The sequence below is a fragment of the Pristis pectinata genome, chromosome 3, assembly GCF_009764475.1.
Source record: "Pristis pectinata isolate sPriPec2 chromosome 3, sPriPec2.1.pri, whole genome shotgun sequence".
NCBI classification, from domain to species: domain Eukaryota; kingdom Metazoa; phylum Chordata; class Chondrichthyes; order Rhinopristiformes; family Pristidae; genus Pristis; species Pristis pectinata.
In genome coordinates, this window is record NC_067407.1 from 45,256,115 (window position 1) to 45,273,832 (window position 17,718).

The 17,718-nt window shown below is 38.9% G+C and overlaps 1 protein-coding gene across 4 annotated transcripts in view; it reads left to right on the top strand.

The window, feature by feature from the left end:
• tprb (translocated promoter region b, nuclear basket protein) overlaps positions 1-17,718 on the top strand; it is a 73,579-nt gene that overhangs the window by 36,891 nt on the left and 18,970 nt on the right. For 2 of the 4 annotated variants that reach the window (XM_052013042.1, XM_052013044.1), the window contains exons 26-39: positions 1,102-1,286; positions 2,904-3,051; positions 3,272-3,409; positions 3,932-4,063; positions 5,402-5,532; positions 6,898-7,108; positions 9,385-9,531; positions 11,463-11,661; positions 11,950-12,176; positions 12,751-12,830; positions 13,209-13,417; positions 13,595-13,870; positions 15,717-15,847; positions 16,759-16,854. In XM_052013042.1, the coding sequence (XP_051869002.1) occupies positions 1,102-1,286; positions 2,904-3,051; positions 3,272-3,409; positions 3,932-4,063; positions 5,402-5,532; positions 6,898-7,108; positions 9,385-9,531; positions 11,463-11,661; positions 11,950-12,176; positions 12,751-12,830; positions 13,209-13,417; positions 13,595-13,870; positions 15,717-15,847; positions 16,759-16,854 (2,310 nt within the window). The remainder of the gene's footprint in view (positions 1-1,101; positions 1,287-2,903; positions 3,052-3,271; positions 3,410-3,931; positions 4,064-5,401; positions 5,533-6,897; positions 7,109-9,384; positions 9,532-11,462; positions 11,662-11,949; positions 12,177-12,750; positions 12,831-13,208; positions 13,418-13,594; positions 13,871-15,716; positions 15,848-16,758; positions 16,855-17,718) is intronic. The other 2 variants (XM_052013043.1, XM_052013045.1) reach the window with 1 other exon arrangement.

Here is a 17,718-nt window from a genome sequence, read left to right on the forward strand (position 1 = left end):
TTCCTAATCAACGGGGCATTGGAAATAAGAGACCTAGAAAAGGCAATGGCCCTTGACAATTTTGCATTAAGGCAGCTGTAGATAATACTTCAGAACACATCCTTAGCTTGTCTTCTACGGTGACCGTCCTGTCTGACAGCTATTTAACAGTGGAACTTTCTGAGATGCATGCAGTTTGAAAAGCAGCATAAATATAAAGTAGGCAATTACTGATGCATCAACAACTTGCCCAACAATGCTTTAAAGTTCTTTTGGAAATGTAGGCGCAGGTTGAATTCAAATGGAAGTGCATGTGATGGTCCTTGAACTCAAAACTGCACTTGGCTTTCTGACAGACGAAACTCGTCATCATTTGTAAATGGAGATTGCAGGAGCTTCTGTGCTAGCTACGTTTATGCTCGCATAAAGAAAGATGATTGATTCATTGGTGGCCAATTATCTCCGCTCAAGGAGACGCCTTTTAGGCCAATTTGTCAAAGAATTCCCTTCCACCTTCAGATTAACTGGTTTCTGCACAACAGTTACTGGAAAAGACTGGATATTTTGTGAGTGGCACAACCACATCCCCAAAGTCATTCATTCCCATGCTTTGTGTACCCTCTGCAACAATTCAGCAAGGATTGTTTGTCAGACCAAGCACTGAAAGTTGACAACCACCTGAATGTCAAAGACAGCTAGTACATGAGATCACAATGACTACCAGGTTTTCATCTGTTTTCATTTGTTCCATTTTAGGGTCTGCTATAAAATCCCTATCCAGTCATTCTTCAGACTGATTACAGTTGTTTTGGAAGGTTGTTCATCACTTTCTAAAGGTCATTGAGGGATGGACAAAAAGTGGCAGTGATGTCCACATTCTGAGTTTTGTTTGCTTATGCAGACATACCTGTCAAGGTCTTGTTGGTTCAGAATTGTCCCTTTAAATAACCATTTCTGAATTTGCCAAAAATTTAATATATTTTTATCTCTCAACTTGTTCTGGATATAGTGGAAATGGAGCCATTGAATCTGTGAATTTATGAACTGTGCAGTATTTCATTTGAGTAAATTGTTAAAGGACCAAGTAAATCTCTAACATTTCAATGGAAATGTTTTGTGTAGGATGAAGTTTCCAAACTGACTGTACGCTGTGAAGATCTGCAGAAACAGAACAAACTGTTGCTTGAGCAAGTAGAGAGCCTTAGCAATAGGATGGTGACCACAGTGCAAGAAACAACTCAAAGCTCCTTCAATACATCTTTCAATGAAGAAGGAAAGTCCCAGGAACAGTTACTTGAAATTCTGAGGTAAGTATAGAAAAAGTGTTAGCATTTTCATTGATATGACAGAACTAAGTAATGTGTAGAAACTATATTTATTTCACTTTGTTAGAGTTGCCCGCATCCTATTTTGATCAAAATTAATTTCTGTTGTCCTTGTAGGAAGTTTCATTTGTAGGATAAGAAATTGGAATGGGAGAATGAATTGTTTGCATTAAGTGACATCTTTGTAACTTTTTTGATTTTTATTTTCAATTTTCTTCATAAGATGTCTTGATTCTTAAGCCACAAAAGATTTTTGTTCTTTTTTTGAAGCAAGTTTAACACTAAATATTTGTCTGATTCATCATTCATTATCTGTTTTATTTAATATGCACATCACTCTTCTGAATCAGTGTAGTAATCATCTGAAGGCAGCTGCTTTTGCAAGTTACCCAAGAATCTCCCATCCTCACTACCTCTTTTTATACTGTTTGCAGCCATGGCATCAAGCTCCACATGTAAGCTAATGTTGCTCTGCTGTGTTTTCGGTCATTCTTTAACTGTAATTGTTATTTGAAGTTCATATTTGAAAAAGCTACTAACTCCCTTTTAGCTGAACATTATTGGGAAGAAGGACTCCATTGTCTTGAGCTAAGTACCCTTATTGCCAATTCCATTCCCTCCCCCAGCAATGCCTCAGGCTGTACCAGATTGTGCAAACTATAAGCATCTTATTCTACCCAAAGCTCAATTCTGTTAAGTTTTGGTACAGACTGTTAGAAAGACCCACTCCTTACATAGTATGCCACAGCCCATCTGCCACTGAAGCCCATTTTTAGAATGGCCTCCCACTGTCCAGATTCCATTCTGAAGTTCGTAATACCCTGCACCAACTCCCATTCCTCCATTGCTTCTGACTTGCCAACCCATAACCTACTCCGCTAAAATCTCCGATTTTAAAATTTTTCAGCTTGCTGTTTAACTCTCCACCTCCACCATACACACCTATGCCCACCATAAATTTCACTTCCTGGTCTGGCTTTTACATCTACCTTCACCATTTGTTACTTTCAGCTTTCTCCCCTTCCACCCGTTTTTAGCTGATTTGTTTCTGTGAAAATTTCTGAAATATCTTGGAACATTTTCTACGTGGTGGTTTTAGGAACTTTTTGAAAGTGGGGTATTACCATAAATTGTCAGCAAAAATTACTATTTTATATCTTTAATATTTTGTATCACAACAAACTGTGTAAACCAAGTGCTTTATTTGGATAAAGCCTGCTGTACTACATCTCAGAGTAATTTGATGCCCAGACTTTCCATCAGTGGAAAAGATCAATCTCTTCTTCCCAGTTGTTGTTCTTCAGGAACACCCACTTTTGCTCATTCACAGTTTAACTTGATCTACTGGATGCCTTCAATTTATAGTCATGTTATGCTATTTTGGGATTTGCCACAAGTTTATCTTAACATTCCTGAATGTACACATTGATCCATCAGCTTTTGTAGAATTTATTGTTGGTGACCATCTTATTTTTGCCAACAACTCTACCTTCAGCCTTCACCTGAGGAGAGAATGAAGGTCCAAAAGAAAAAAGCACACCTGTTTTTAAGAAGAAAAATTACGATGTTAAACATTTTATCCAAATCTCTATACCATAGGTTTGTGCGACGAGAAAGAGAAATTGCAGAAACAAGGTTTGAAGTTGCCCAAGTTGAGGCTCTGCGCTATCGTCAGCGAGTGGAGAATTTGGAGAGAGAACTGAAGGAGGTGCAGGACAGTCTCAACTCTGAAAGGGAAAAGGTCCAGGTAAATATACTAACTTTAATTCAAAATATCTTCAGAAAAGATTAAGGATGGGATATAAACTTGGGCAAATGATGTGCTTTTGAACAATGGAGGTTATAGTTATGACTGCAAATTACACATTCCAATTATTGCTTCCTTATGGCTCTCTTTGTTTAAATGTTTTTAACAAATTACTTTTTGATTGAATGATTTGCTTTATGATTTAAATTTTTTTGTACAGGTAACTGCCAAAACACTGGCACAACATGATGAGCTGATGAAGAAGACAGAGACTATGAATGTTCTAATTGAGACCAATAAGATGCTGAGAGATGAGAAAGAAAGGTTGGAGCAAGAACTCCAACAATCACGGGCAAAGGTCAGTAAACCTTCCAAGATCAATGTTTTGTGATGTGAGGGAATTAGATGGGTTATTAGATTGATGATGGTTATTATGATATTTCAGTAAAATGGTCAAGTCATTTCAATCTGCCATTCAGGTAAGGTTTGCAAATTGTGAGAGCTGATTGGCATACAGTATGCTGCCCGGTATTCTAAAACCATTACCTGCCTAACCTTAGCTAGAAATAGCAAAGGTTAAGCAGGTAATAGTTTTAGAATACCAGGCAGTGCATTGACATTATCAGGTTTGCTCTTTGAAATTGTGCTGAGATCTTTTACGTGAATGCACCTGTATGCTCACTTAAGAGAGCAGACAGAGCCTTGATATAACTCCTTGGAAAGGGCACACTCTCAGTCGGGGTATCAAATCAGATCTAGGCCTTTCACTTTTATTCCTATTTATAACCTTTAAATGAACTTAAATGAATCAAGAAAAAGAATATTTTTAGGGAGCACTAACGAGATGGAAGCAGAATGATGTTTGTTACATAATTCTTAGATTCGTAAGCTAGAGTCTGACATCCTACCTCTTCAAGAATCCAACACTGAGCTCAGTGAGAAAAGTGGTATGTTGCAAGCAGAGAAGAAATTGCTGGATGAAGATCTCAAACGCTGGAAGGCCCGTGCCCAGGTATGGCTAATTTCCTTAAATTTTGCTTGGTGAGCTCATTACATTTCAAGGTTCAGTAGCTCATTGCCATTTGTGTTGCTTTTGGCGAGGAGCCCCAATTAGCTACAAGTGCGGCTGAATTTGATGCCTTTGTCTGGAGCTAAACTGAGGACAATGAAGCAAGCCCCATATCTATGGCATTGAAGTAAAAATGTGGGACCCATTCATCCTTTGTGTCCTGTCATCCATAGTTATTTTTTTCCAAGTGCTCATTAACTTTGTTTAGTCACAGCCATGTTTAATTGACTGCCTTCCCAGTTTAAATTCATAGAGTTATACAGCACAGAAACAGGCTCATCAGCCCAACTCGTCCACACCAGCCAACATGCTTGCCTATGCCAATCCCATTCGCCTGCATTTGGCCCATATCCCTCCAAACATTTCTTATCGATGTACTTGTCTAAATGTCTTTTAAACTTTGTAATTGTATCTGCATCCACCACCACCTCTTCCAGTTCTTTCCACATTTCCACCACCCTCAGAGTGGAAAAACTTGCCCCTCAGATTCTCTTCAAATCTTTCCCCTCTCACCTTAAACCTGTGCCCTCTAGTTTTAAACTCCCCTTCCTGGGGGGGGGGAGGGGGGGTGTCTCCAGGGAAAAAAGTCCCAGCCTATCCAGTTCTCATTATAATTCCAGTCAACATTCCTGTGAATCTTTTCTGCATCCTCTCTAGCTTAATCACATCCTTCCTCTAGTGTGGTGACCAGAATTGCACACGATACTTCAGGTGTGGCTTAACCAGTGACTTGTATGACTGTACCTTGACCTCGCAACTCCTATACTCAATTCCTCGACCTGTGAAGGCAAGCCCACCATATGCCATATTCAGCACTGTGCCCCACTTTCAGGGAGCTATTAGGTACTTGTAGCCCAGAGTTTGGCTGTACAAAAACACTTACCAGAGCCCTGTCATTCCCTATGTACATCCTGGCCTGGCTTAACTACCTAAAATGCATCACTTTGCACTTGTCCGAGTTAAATTCAATTAGCCATTCCCTTGCCCACTTTCCCAGTTGATTTAGTTCCTGTTGTCACCTCAGACGGCCTTCTTAACTGTCGACTGCACCATCAACTTTGGTGTCATTTTCATTCTCATCCAAGTTATTAATACAACAGGGGACCCAACAATGAGCCCTGCAGTACAACACAGTTTGGATTATTTTTTTCCTGTAAATATAATCTAATTTGTAATTATTTGCTTGAAGGTTTTGGGAAATAATTAAAGCTTGCTCATGTTACTCACTGCACATTTGAAACTTGGACCAATAAATATTAGCAAAATACCTTTGTATTTTAGCAATTAATCAGTCAGCAGAAGGAGACCGACCCTGATGAGTACAAGAAGCTGATTTCAGAGAAAGATACAAATACCAAACGCATTCAACAACTAACTGAAGAAACCGGCAAACTGAAAACTGAAGTTGCTAGGTAAGCAAATGTGTCATGTACATGTGATGTTGAAGCAAGACCAGTTGAAATGCTTTAAAATACTTTGGGTGAGGGATTTTGATGAATTAGGGTGGCCCAATTATTTAAGCAAAGGAGAATGAATAAAGACCTGGAGTCTGAGAAAGTATAGTGATGCAACCAGAAAATGAAATGGATTGGTGGAAGTTTGTAAACAGAGCAGAAAGTTGGAAATGCTCAGCCCCCCTTGTGTGTCAGCCAAGCAAGTCAGTTTTCTGCCTTCTAGTTTTCTTTCCTTCTAGCACAGATCTTCTAGATTGGTTCTCTTCTTGGGCACAATTTCTCTGGCTCTTCTGTTCTTCCAGATTGGCTTATCTGTTTTTCCCACACTCTCCTACTCTAATCGGCATATAATAACATTTCTGTGCTAATGACTAATGGGCTAGCTGCAGTGCCTGTGTTTCAGACTTGTGCCTGTACACTGCAGCATTAAAATCAGATGGTTGTGCATTTTATCTCTCATTTTGCTTCTGAGCCCCCATTTAGTCTAGGAACTGTCTGCAAGTTGTTGATCCAAAGAGCCAAGTACACTTGTTATCTTGCCCCTCAGCTTAATGCCAGCCAGTGTTGGTAGATATTTATTTGAAGCTAAATTTTGTTAGTTTTTTAGGTAACTTTTCCTTGGTTTTTGTTGTTTCGTGTTTTTTGAGGTTCAAATTTTTTTCAACTGTTGAACAGTTTGAGACATGTTTAAGATGTGGAAACAGTGAAGAGGTCTACTGGCAGCACAAGGTGTCATAAGGCCATCACACTGGTCTTAGGGCCTAGTTGCTGCGTGCACTCTGCTGCACCTTGTGGAATGACAATAGAATAACTGACAGTTGTTGGAACTTGTCTGGTTGCAAAAATATAATGCTGCCTCAGGGCTGGCGTGGGCACAACCATGAGATAAGTGCCAGGATCAGTGCAATCGTGCCGATTTTTGTGATGAATCTTCACGCACTTTAATCCAAAATGATCACTGTACCATCAGCAATTGTCTTACAGAACTTGCATTTAAGATATTTTCTTCCTGTGTTGAAGATGAGCCAGATGACAAATATATTTTAAATTTAAATTATTTTTCAAGAAAGAGATGTGCTAAATATAAAATTTATAATCAGCATTAATTTGCAGGAATCCACATTTGCTAAGTCTTGATTTTCATTAACAACTTGTTAAAACATTTGGGTAAACAGTTGGTGCACATCTTTCCCCTTCCCATTTTTGTTTTACTGGAATCTCATTAAATAGAGGAAATTAAAATCAAAATTGTGTTACAAGACCAATTTGACACAGTATTGTAATTTTAAAATGGTTGACTATTGAATGCTGCTTTGTTTATAGACTGAATGCGTCATCCTCTGTATCGCAACGTGATGTACAGACATTGAAGACAGAACTCACTAGAGTGTCTGTTGATCGGGATAAACTAAAGCAGGAAATGATGGCAAGGGTGGCAGATATCCAAGAAAAGAACAAAACTATCACCCAGGTTAAAAAGATTGGTCGTAGATACAAGACTCAGTATGAGGAGCTGAAAGCGCAGTATGATAAGGTAAATTGTGAAAAATTATTAAATAGAAATGTTTATGCAATCTGGGATTGTTCCATCAATCAAATACTAATTTCCTGATCTTTCAAGATATTTCAGTTCAATCTCTTTTTACACATTACTTGTAAATTGTGACTACCCCAATTTAGTTCATTACGTATTTTTCCCCTCCACAGTAAGAGTTGATCTCCTTGACATAACACATCCTGCTCACAAAGATCATTGTGAAAAAAATGGTCTTTTTAACAGTGGAGGGAAGGTAGTCTTGTTCCATGATAACAGAAAAACTGTAATTTGAATTGAGCTCTCCCTTTTTATTTCCAAATTAATGTTTTGATTTTGGTATTTTCCTACTGGCATATTAAGTTGAAAACCAAAGATTCCAACATCAAACTTCTTTAGTCCCAATTCACTGTTTAACTTCTGATATCTATTTCTGAAACATTCTTGCAGTCTTGACCCACTGTTCAAGTTGGAAAAACGATTAGAATGAAAACTGTAGTGATCACTGTTGTTCATAATGTATATAAATATTATAAGTTAAACTGGCTGGCAATAGGGTTTGCCATAGCTATTTTAACACTTGGATCCATAACTCTTGCTAATGCTTGTCCAGAGCTAAATGTGGATGATTCAAAACTTTAATGCAAATGAGTAAGAGTAAAGACATTCTTTTCCACCAGAGCCTCCAAACTAGTGCAGTTCCATTATCCATGGTGCTCATTGTAGCAGAACCCCCAAACCCAGCACTTGTACAATCTAGTATATCAGTTCTATCAGGAGGCAAGCTTAAAACCCACATCCGATCTACCGCCAAAACAGCCAACTTTCAACTCATCTGCATTGTCCACTTCCACCTTTTTATCTTGCATAACCACGCCCCACCCAAAAAAACACATGCAGCTAGTGGAGCTGATGCCTCATGGCTCCAGTAACCTGGATTCATTCCTAACCTCTGGCACTGTCTGCATGGAGTTTTACACGTTTTCTGTGTGTCAACATGGGTTTCTTCCATTTGCTCCAGTTTCTTCCCACATCCCAAAGACTCAAGAGTTGGTAGATTAATTGGCCCCTATGAATTGCCCCTCGTGTAGGTGACTGGTAGAATCTGGAGGTAGTTGATGGGAATGTCTTAGAATCATTGTCTTGCAGCATAGGAACAGGTCCTTCAGGCTACCATGTCCATACCGGTATTTTTGGAATACAAGGAGGATAAAATGAGTTAAATGTGTAAAAAGGGGTGCTTTGTAATTGGTGTGGACTCGGTGGGCCGGAGGGCCTTTTTCCATGCTGTATCTCTGACTGATGTGCCTTAATCCTTGAGACCAATCGCCTCCTGGCTTGGCTTCTTCGTATCTTCAGTACTGGTTCAAGTCCTGAATTTGGAGTCATAAATTTGTATGGCATAGAAATGGGCCCTTTGGCCTACCACCATCATGCCTATCCATACTAATCCCATTTGCCTGGTCAGGTCCTGGGGACTTATTCACCTTTTAAGCACTTCAGGACCTCCAACTCCACCTTCATAACATTTGATATGCTCCAGAATATCCCTGTTTCCTCCCCTGAACTCACGAACTTCCATGTCCTTCTCCATGGTAAGACCACCCAATTCCCATGGCTCCACATGTAGATTATGATATTAATCCTTAAAGGGACCTGCCTTCTCCCTAGCTACCCTTTTACTCTTAACATACTCTTGATCGAAAACATTGATTGGCTGTTTCCCTCAATAGATGTTGCTTGACCCACTGAGTTCCTCCAGCATCTTGTGCGTTGCTCCAGATTCCAGCATCTGCAGTCTCTTGTATCTCAGGAATATCTCATGGCCCTTTTTTTGCCCTCCTGATTTCCTCAAGGGATTTGCTTGTTCCCAACTGCCTATACCTGACACATATTCCTTTTTCATGACCATTTCCTCATAATCCCTTGTCAACCAAGGTTGCCGAATCTTACCAGCCTTGCCCTTCACTCTATCAGGAACATGCTGGCCCTGAACATTTGCTCATTCACCTCTAAAATTCATTGGTCCTTCACGCCTCCTTTTGTCAAAGCAGAACACTAATGGATGTTGGACTGTTTACTCTACCTGTGCTCTATGTCCCGAACTCAAACTTGATCACTCTTCCTAACTTTATCTGTGGGTTGGCGTCGGGTTTCATCATTGAAGTACTTCAGTGAACGTTAGTATGTTAAAAGCATAAGTGGAAGCTTTAAGAGGGCTATGTACATCATTTTATTAATTTTTTTTTTGCCATAACTTTTGCCCTGCCTTCCAGATGGTTGCTGAGACTACTTCTCAACGTTCAGCAGATCAACAAGCAGAACAATCCTCTGCTCAAGCCACACAGGATTTGCAAGAAGCCTTGGCTCAGTCTGAATCTAGAGCTAAGGCATTAGAGTCTCAGGCTGAAGCTCTGCAGAAGGTAAGGTCACAGTGTAATTACTAGCCATCTTGGTAAGATTGTTCTGAAATTATGGACTTTATCTGAACATGAGATCAAAATTTTATCAGGATACATAGTTTGTGGTGCAAATGTATAAGTTGGTAGTATTGAACATAATAAGAAGGAAGCCAAATGTCTCTGCTAGTCTGAGGCACCCACTACCACTTGCTACCAGTGAAGCTGCTTGTCAGTTTTCTTGAGTAAGCATTGGGTTGTGTCTCCCATCCCAGCAAGCAATAGAAGTTGCAGCTAATTTTGTGACAAAATCTGAGATAGGAATACCTACCTTGCTGCATGATGGTGATTATTTCCAACACATTGTGTCAGTTTAGGGTACACTGGATGTACATGAGACTGGTATCAAGCAGCAACTGCCTTTTTAGTTTTTGTCTCCAGATTAAGCCAAAATGGTATTTGGTGTTTCAGAGGTTGAAATTTGCCCTGAAAAATTTGTATGTTGGTGCAGTGCATCTGGAAGTTGCAGAATTAAAAGTTGGCAAACCATATGGCATCTTCCCAATATTTACAGAAGTTAGTAAAGATTTAGGATAAGCTTATAGTTAATGCAATAGGTGATCTATTAAATGACCTGTTAAATTTCTTCCACTCACATGATAATTGAATCGTGTCTTTCAATGCCACTTGGTCTGTCTGTTTTAAGACTCTTTGGACTTGTTCAAGTCTTGTTTGCACTAGGCATTGTGGGTTCATAGAGCCCGTCTCTCTGTCGCCACTGTTCCACGCTATGAATTTGGATGGATTTTCAGTGAGGCAAGGGAAATAGGTGGGGGGGGGGGGGGGTGGAATTAACAGAATTGTTCTGAGAGCTGGCATAGACTGGATGGACTGAATGTTACCTTCTATATTACCTCTTCTCCACTGAGGTGAGGAGAAAAACATAATACAATTCTATTGGAATCTTCTAAGCTACCCTAAAATGGGGCCTACATTCTGAAAATGAACATTTTTAAATTATCAGTTGAAGATTCAGAGATGTCTAATTAAAGTCTATTTTGTGATAAATAAACAAATTGTATGTTGGTGCAGCAGCACTTGAGGATCTCACTGTTGACGACCTGATTAAATTTAGTTGTCATAAATATTTGGGAAAAATCTGAAATGATTATCAGTGTACATATATTAAGAAAAACAAAGGAAATCGTATTTGACTAGACTGATCCAGTGAATGTTACGTACATAACATGGGATGTCATAAACACAGAATCAGGTTAGCTAGGAACTTTTCTACGTGAACATCATTTGTACATTTGAATTCCAAAACCAAATATAATGAGCTACAGGAAGATTTTTAAAAAGGCACTTGCAAAGGAGCCAAACAATGGCAAAAATTTCAAGAGCTCTGCATGCAGATAATAACCCCCAAAAAGGGACTGTTACATAAATTGGGGAAAATATTGTGCATGGAAAGCAAGAGATCCAGGAATGACACTCGTATACTACGGTTGTTGGAAATTTAAATAAAAACAGTTCCAAAATTAATGCCTAAAGATAATGCCGCCTTTTTCTGTAAGAAATATCAGCATTCTGATTGACATGATTTGAGACTTGTCACAATTGTGTTTGGTAGCAATTAAGCAAATCAGTTGATGGAATAGATTAAGAGGCCAGTACTGGAATGAAAGATTGGATCAATCATTGATGCTACTGTGCTCGTCTCTGGTTTTTATTTATTTGGACCGACTGATGAAAATCGTTTGCTGTTTTGGGTAAAGAACTCCATTGTCATTGACCCAGAAAATCACTTGCTGTGTTGGGTAAAGAACTCCATTGTTATTGACCCAATAAGTTTGCATATGCTTAATCAATATAGCCTAACATTTCATGGGGGTAATCTTGTACATGCAGCCTGTTGAACAATTACAACTTCTGTTTTCTGTAATTTTTTTCAGTCTGTTAGTGAGAAGGAATCTGAAGTTAAAAAATTACAGGATGAAGTAACCCAGTTGCAAGGTGAACTTTCCCGCTTGCGTCAGGAACTGCAGGAGAAAGCAAACCTCGAAGAACAGCTTCGACAGCAGATTCTGGAGAAAGAGGAGAAGACCAAAAAAGCAATATTGGTTGCCAAACAGAAGATAACACAGTTAGCTGGTCAGCCACTTTTTTTTAAACAAATGTAATACATAATGAATGGAAAAATTAACTGTAGAAGAGAACAGATTACTAGAATTTGAGTTTGTACTTATGATTGTTTAGTGTCTATTTCTGCACAGCTCATCAGTACAAGAGTTGTTCATGCACTCCTGGAAATATTGCTTATATTTCAGCTTATTGTTTGAGCTTTTTTCTTTAGACAGAAATGAATGCAGAGTAATAATATTTTACTTATGGTTCAAGTATTTAATAGGATTTGAAATTAAGCTGGTTGGATTGTTTTAGGTTTGAAGGAGCAATTGGCAAAAGAGAATGAAGAGTTGAAGCAGCACAATGAAGAGTTTAAGCAGCGTGTCACTAGCTTAGATCAGCAAAGAGAGGAGCTGGAGGTCCGCATGAGTGCACTCAAATCACAGTATGATGGTCACATTACTCGACTTAAACGAGAGCTGAAAGAACACCAGGAACGACAGCATGAACAACGTGAGGAACCACAAGAACTAACTATTAAGGTATGTGGAGAAAGATCCTGTGATGGAATTGGGGGACTAGAAAAATTCAATGTAATTGGCAAAATTGGAAAGGGAATTTTGATGCTCTATTTCTTTATAATAGGATAAAAGGATATATATGCTTTTTTGAGGTACTCAACATATGACCAAATACTTGGAAATTTTATTGCAATAAAATCTTAAAATTCAGTGCACCACATCAGTGACATCCACAAAAATACACACACTATTTTATTCTCTGGATTGTTTTTGTATCAGGTTACTCTGAGTTTAACCTAACCTGGAAGTTCAAGTTGTTTTGTGTTGTCAATTATTTTCATCAGTGCATTATACACATTGTTGGTTGTGACTGTCTCAGTAGAGTTTATTGGGAATTGAGGACTGTTGCTCCATTTTCTAATTATGTAATAAAAATCCAGTGATTTAGGTAATAAAATATATAATGGGGAAATGATTTTATTAATGCTTTGGAATGGCCTTTGTAAATACACAGCATATCCTTTTATACATTTTTAATACACAAAAATAAAATGACACAATTTGAGCTTAATGATATATTTCTATTATGCATTAGACTTCTGAGCCACAGAGACAACTGGATCCACAGCGACAGATCACCTTGAAACAAACTCCAGTATCTACAGACAGAGGAAGGTAAGAATAATTATTATTTGTAGCTATCTCATTTTTTAAACTAATCCAATATTGATATAAAGCAATATGTTGCATATGCCTCTAATAACTTCTAGTGCAACTTAGTGAAGACCTGTCTCTTTAAACACACAAATTAGCCATGGTATTTAACTGCATTCAATGGACGGAATCTTGTTTTACTTTAAAAAGAAACAAAATCCTCTTCTTAACCTTGCAGCTTCAGTAGTTGCAATGCACTTCTGTGGTATGTTTACTGTCATAGTTATTTTTTGGTAAATGTTAAATTTATTATATTTTCATTATGTAAATGTTTCATTTACAATTGATTAAATTCTGAATGGGAAACATTAACTAAACTTTCTTCAAAATTCCATGCAGTTCGAGCTCATCGGATCCACCAACAGCCAATATCAAGCCGACTCCTCTTGTGGCAACACCTAGTAAAGTAGCTGCTGGGCCAGTGCCTGGCAGCAAGTCCACGCCAAGAGCCAGTATTCGTCCAATGGTTACTCCAGCGACTGTCACTGGACCAGCCACAACACCAACTGCAACAGTGATGCCAACAACACAGGTTGAAACACAAGAAGGTATCTAGTTTAAACATTGAACCAAGGAACAAGCAACCACTATGAAACTAGCAGCTGTGTAATATTCACATTGGCTTGCCACAGTAGAGAAATATGATTTTCAAATCTAATTTGTTTAATGGAAAACAATGTTGGTTGCTAGTCATGTATTCAATTTCACTCTCTCGTTTTATTCAGCAGCCATACAGTCAGAAGGACCAGTGGAGCACGTAACTGTTTTTGGTAGCACAAGTGGAACAGTGCGTTCAACGAGTCCAAATATCCCAAACTTGTCACAGCCTATTTTAACAGTCCAGCAGCAACAGACACAAGCAACAGCTTTTGTACAGCCCACTCAACAAACTCTTCAGCAGGTAGAGCCAGCAAATCAGGAGCTTTCAACAAACCTAGCAGATGTTGTGCAGAACTCCCCATTGGAACGACCATCCACTTCTACTGCAGTATTTGGGACAGGTTAGTTTGTTATAATCTGAAAATTGCTTCAACCTATTCCTGAAAATCAAAAAAAAGTGCAGATGCTAGAAATCTAAAAGAAAACACAAAATGCTGGAAACAGCAGGTCAGGCCACATTCATGGGAAAAGAAACAGAGTCAATGTTTCAGGTCGGAGTTTCAGTGCTTCGTACCTGATCTGAGACATTGACTCTATTTCTCTCAAAATGCAGCCTGACCTGCTGAGTATTTCCAGCATTTTCTGTTTTTGTTTTAGACAACTTGATCTTACTAATCTTGAATTGAAAGTTTTCAAATATTGACATTCAGAAATGAGAGCAAGTCATTCAGCTTTTTCTGTTTGGCTAATTCTGTAAGGCAATGGCTGATCCCTATTTCTTAATCTTTCACAACACATTTCTTTTTGTCCTTAAATAACAAAAATCATATTACCATCATTGTTGGAAGTATCAATTGACTTAATGTTAAAAGACTTTTGGCAGGGAGTGGTGTGGTTGTAGAGGGGGTTGGTGGTTGGGGAAGAATTCTGTACCATGCTCTGGTTTTATTCCTGACTATCTCTAGACTTAAGATTGCATAGCCAAACCTTCCATTCTGAAACTCAAGCACCAAATTTTAGCTTCCCTTGATAAGGTAAAATTCTTCTACTAATGCATTTAATCCCAGAAACTGATGTATTGTACCTTTGATTCCTCCATGGAAGGTCTTTTATTCGGATTAGGAGTTGGAAACTGGGACATGATACTATGAATGTGGTCTCTCAGAAGCCCTACCTGACTGCAGTAGGGCTTCCTTGTTAACCTTGTGGTCCAATCCCTTTGTAATAAAGACTACTACAAGGTTTCTGAATTCTTACTGTAACCGGCTTGTGTGCAAAGATGCCCTGATCCTGCTTAATACCAATATTTCCTCATCTCTCAATGTATTTTAAAAAAAATCTATGTTCCAATTGGCACGGTCTTGCTTGATCACAGAGCCTTTCCCTAAACCCTTTCAGGCTCGTTACCTTCCTTGAAGCTGCCTTTTGTTCTTCTGTATTCTGAATATTTGGATTCAGTGACCAGTATGAATGTACCTAAATGTTAACTTGCCGAGGTCCAGATATTGATTCTTCGATTATCCCACTAGGTGGCGCTAACCTGAAATTAACTTAAATATTTGTATTATTTTCTCCCTATTAACCAAGCTCGAATCTTGCTAATTTCTATACCATGCGGATCCTGCTACTTTCTTAGCCCAGTGCTTTATAGCCAATGAACATTTATTAGGATACCCTGAAAAGGACATGACAGATCTTGCATATTGCGACGTTTTTTCATTTATGACCAATGAAGTTGGTGACCAAACTTAAATAACTTTTATTTGCCTCTACTTGTTTATTGTAGTAAAACGAAGCCAGGTAAGCTATTTTCCAACAGACAAACATTTTGAAAAGTTGATTTGTAAATTCAATGCACTTGTTTTTTTCTTTTTGTGGGGACTGCCTGATCTTCATCTCGATGATGTTCAAAGTCATAATTGAAACTGGAGTGAAACAAGTGCCGTACAGGAAATTTAAGTTGAAGACACAGTGCTACTTATAACATTTTTGAAAGTTGATACTGGGACTCTGAACAATTCTAAACTCTTGCTAAGAAAAGTGAATAATGCTGCTGTAATCCACAGAGCTCTCAATTCACCAATTTTTGGTCAGTTAATAAGTAACCAATTGGATGACTTCTCAAATCTATTTCTTTTATTGGGCAGTTCTCATGCAGTGATTGAACTTGTAGGTTTTGGGGCTATTAGGTCTTAGAAAAACCTTTTTGAATTTGAAATAATGGTTTGAAAAAGTGTCACCTTTCAGTTTCAGGTTCGACTACTATGTCTAAACGTCAACGTGAAGATGATGAGGAGACCAGTACAGATAATACAGCTCATGGTCAGGATGAGTCTTTGGAACATCAGTCAAAGAAATTGAAACTTACCCAACGAGCGGTATGTGAGGTGCTTGATGTATTGCTGATGTAATTGCAAAACTAGCTGCAAAGTAGGGATAATTTGAGAGAGTGTTTAAAATGAGAAAGAATTCAATCATGTAGAGGAGGAAAATTATTCTTGTGTTTTTGGAAATCCAGAAGAAAGGAGTAAAATAAAATTAGAGACAAGCCATAAAGCAACATAGTTCAAGAGTATTTGTTCCTACAAAGGGTAATCATAATCTGGTAACGTCTCCCATTAAATGCATGTGATTGGTGAAACAAGTGCAATGTTCTACCAATCAATTAGGGGGAAGGGTATCAAGATAAAAGAGTGTGCACTATTGCATAGCAATAATCTAATTAAGTGGCAGAATATGTGCAGTTGAATGGTGTCTGTGAATGGCATATAGCTTGGAAATGTTCATGAAATCTATGGAGAATGCAGTAAAACTGATAATCTGACACTTGGGACCTTCATGGTGCTGGACTGGAAGATTTTCCAGACTATTGGATATCATACATGTTTAATTCATTTATTTAACGTGTTACATGATATTATAATGAATTTCCCAGTGAACCAAATACACTTGAGGGGAACACAGGAACTGGGACTTGGGTGAGTGGGAAGGAAGCGTGGCAAACATTACTCTGAGCTAAATGCCGAACCTTTGAGATTTCCCAATAGTTGGATGGTGGATTATCTGAGTTTTACTGGGGTTGGAAAAGGACAGTTTGGGCGGGGGGGGGGGGGGGGGGGGGGGGGGGGGGGGGGGGGGGGGGGGGGGGGGTGCTGGAATTTATAACTTTCTCACAAATATATACATTGAAGCCTCTGCTCCATGGCGAGTTTTCAGATATTTTTGTAGAATTAATGTTAAATGCTCACAGTATTGAACATTATGCCACTAAACTGTATTTCAACTTCAGGAAGAGCACATGCAAGAAGTGGAAGAAAGTGCAGAAACAGATACTGAAATGCAGATGCAGTCAGAGAACCTGGATTCACAGGACTCTATCACCCAGGTCAGCTAATTACCACCAGTCAGTCTTGTAAAGATATGGATTCCGTCCTGTGTGTTCTGTACCCAAAAGCAAATGCCTTTTTGCATTGCCTTTTAAGCACGTTGTTTCCCTGTGCTTTACATTGCATAATTAGGGATGTGTGTGCAAGAGCTTTTGTGAAAACTATCTCATATATGGCAGGGGTTTTGTTGTATCCTTCAAATTATCCTTGGATAATGAAGTCTGTGCCCACATCTGTAATATTTATTCCAGTTAATGTGTAGCACCCACATTTCATTGCCCAAGAAGTCTTGAACAATGGAGTCTAACAGCCACCTCTCCTTGACATTCTGGCCACTGGCCAGCATGGATGTGGTGGGCTGAATGGCCATCTACAATGCTGTATGACTATTCCACAGCATTGTCAAATTCTCCTTCCACGGTAACATGAGAATCCCCATTGATCAGAAACTTGATGTGCCACCCACAAAAATTCTGATAATACTAACACATCAGAGCTTGGCATTTCTGTTCAGAGAAACCCACCTCTTGATTGTCCAAAACACTTCCATCATTGTCTACAAAACGTATCTGAATTTTTCATAATTAATTTATTAATGGCTAGGCTAACATTTATTGCTCTAGAAAGAAAGGCACAGTAGCGTAGTGCGACGCTGTTACAGCGCCAGCGATCAGGGTTCGATTCCCGTTGCTGTCTGTAAGGAGTTTGTATGTTCTCCCGTGTCTGTGTGGGTTTCCTCCGGGTGCTCCAGTTTCCTCCCATATTCTCAAAGACATATGGGTAGGTCAATTTGGGTTTAAAATGGGCGCGGACTCGTTGGGCCGGAAGGGTCTGTTACTACGCTGTGTATGTATGTGTGTGTG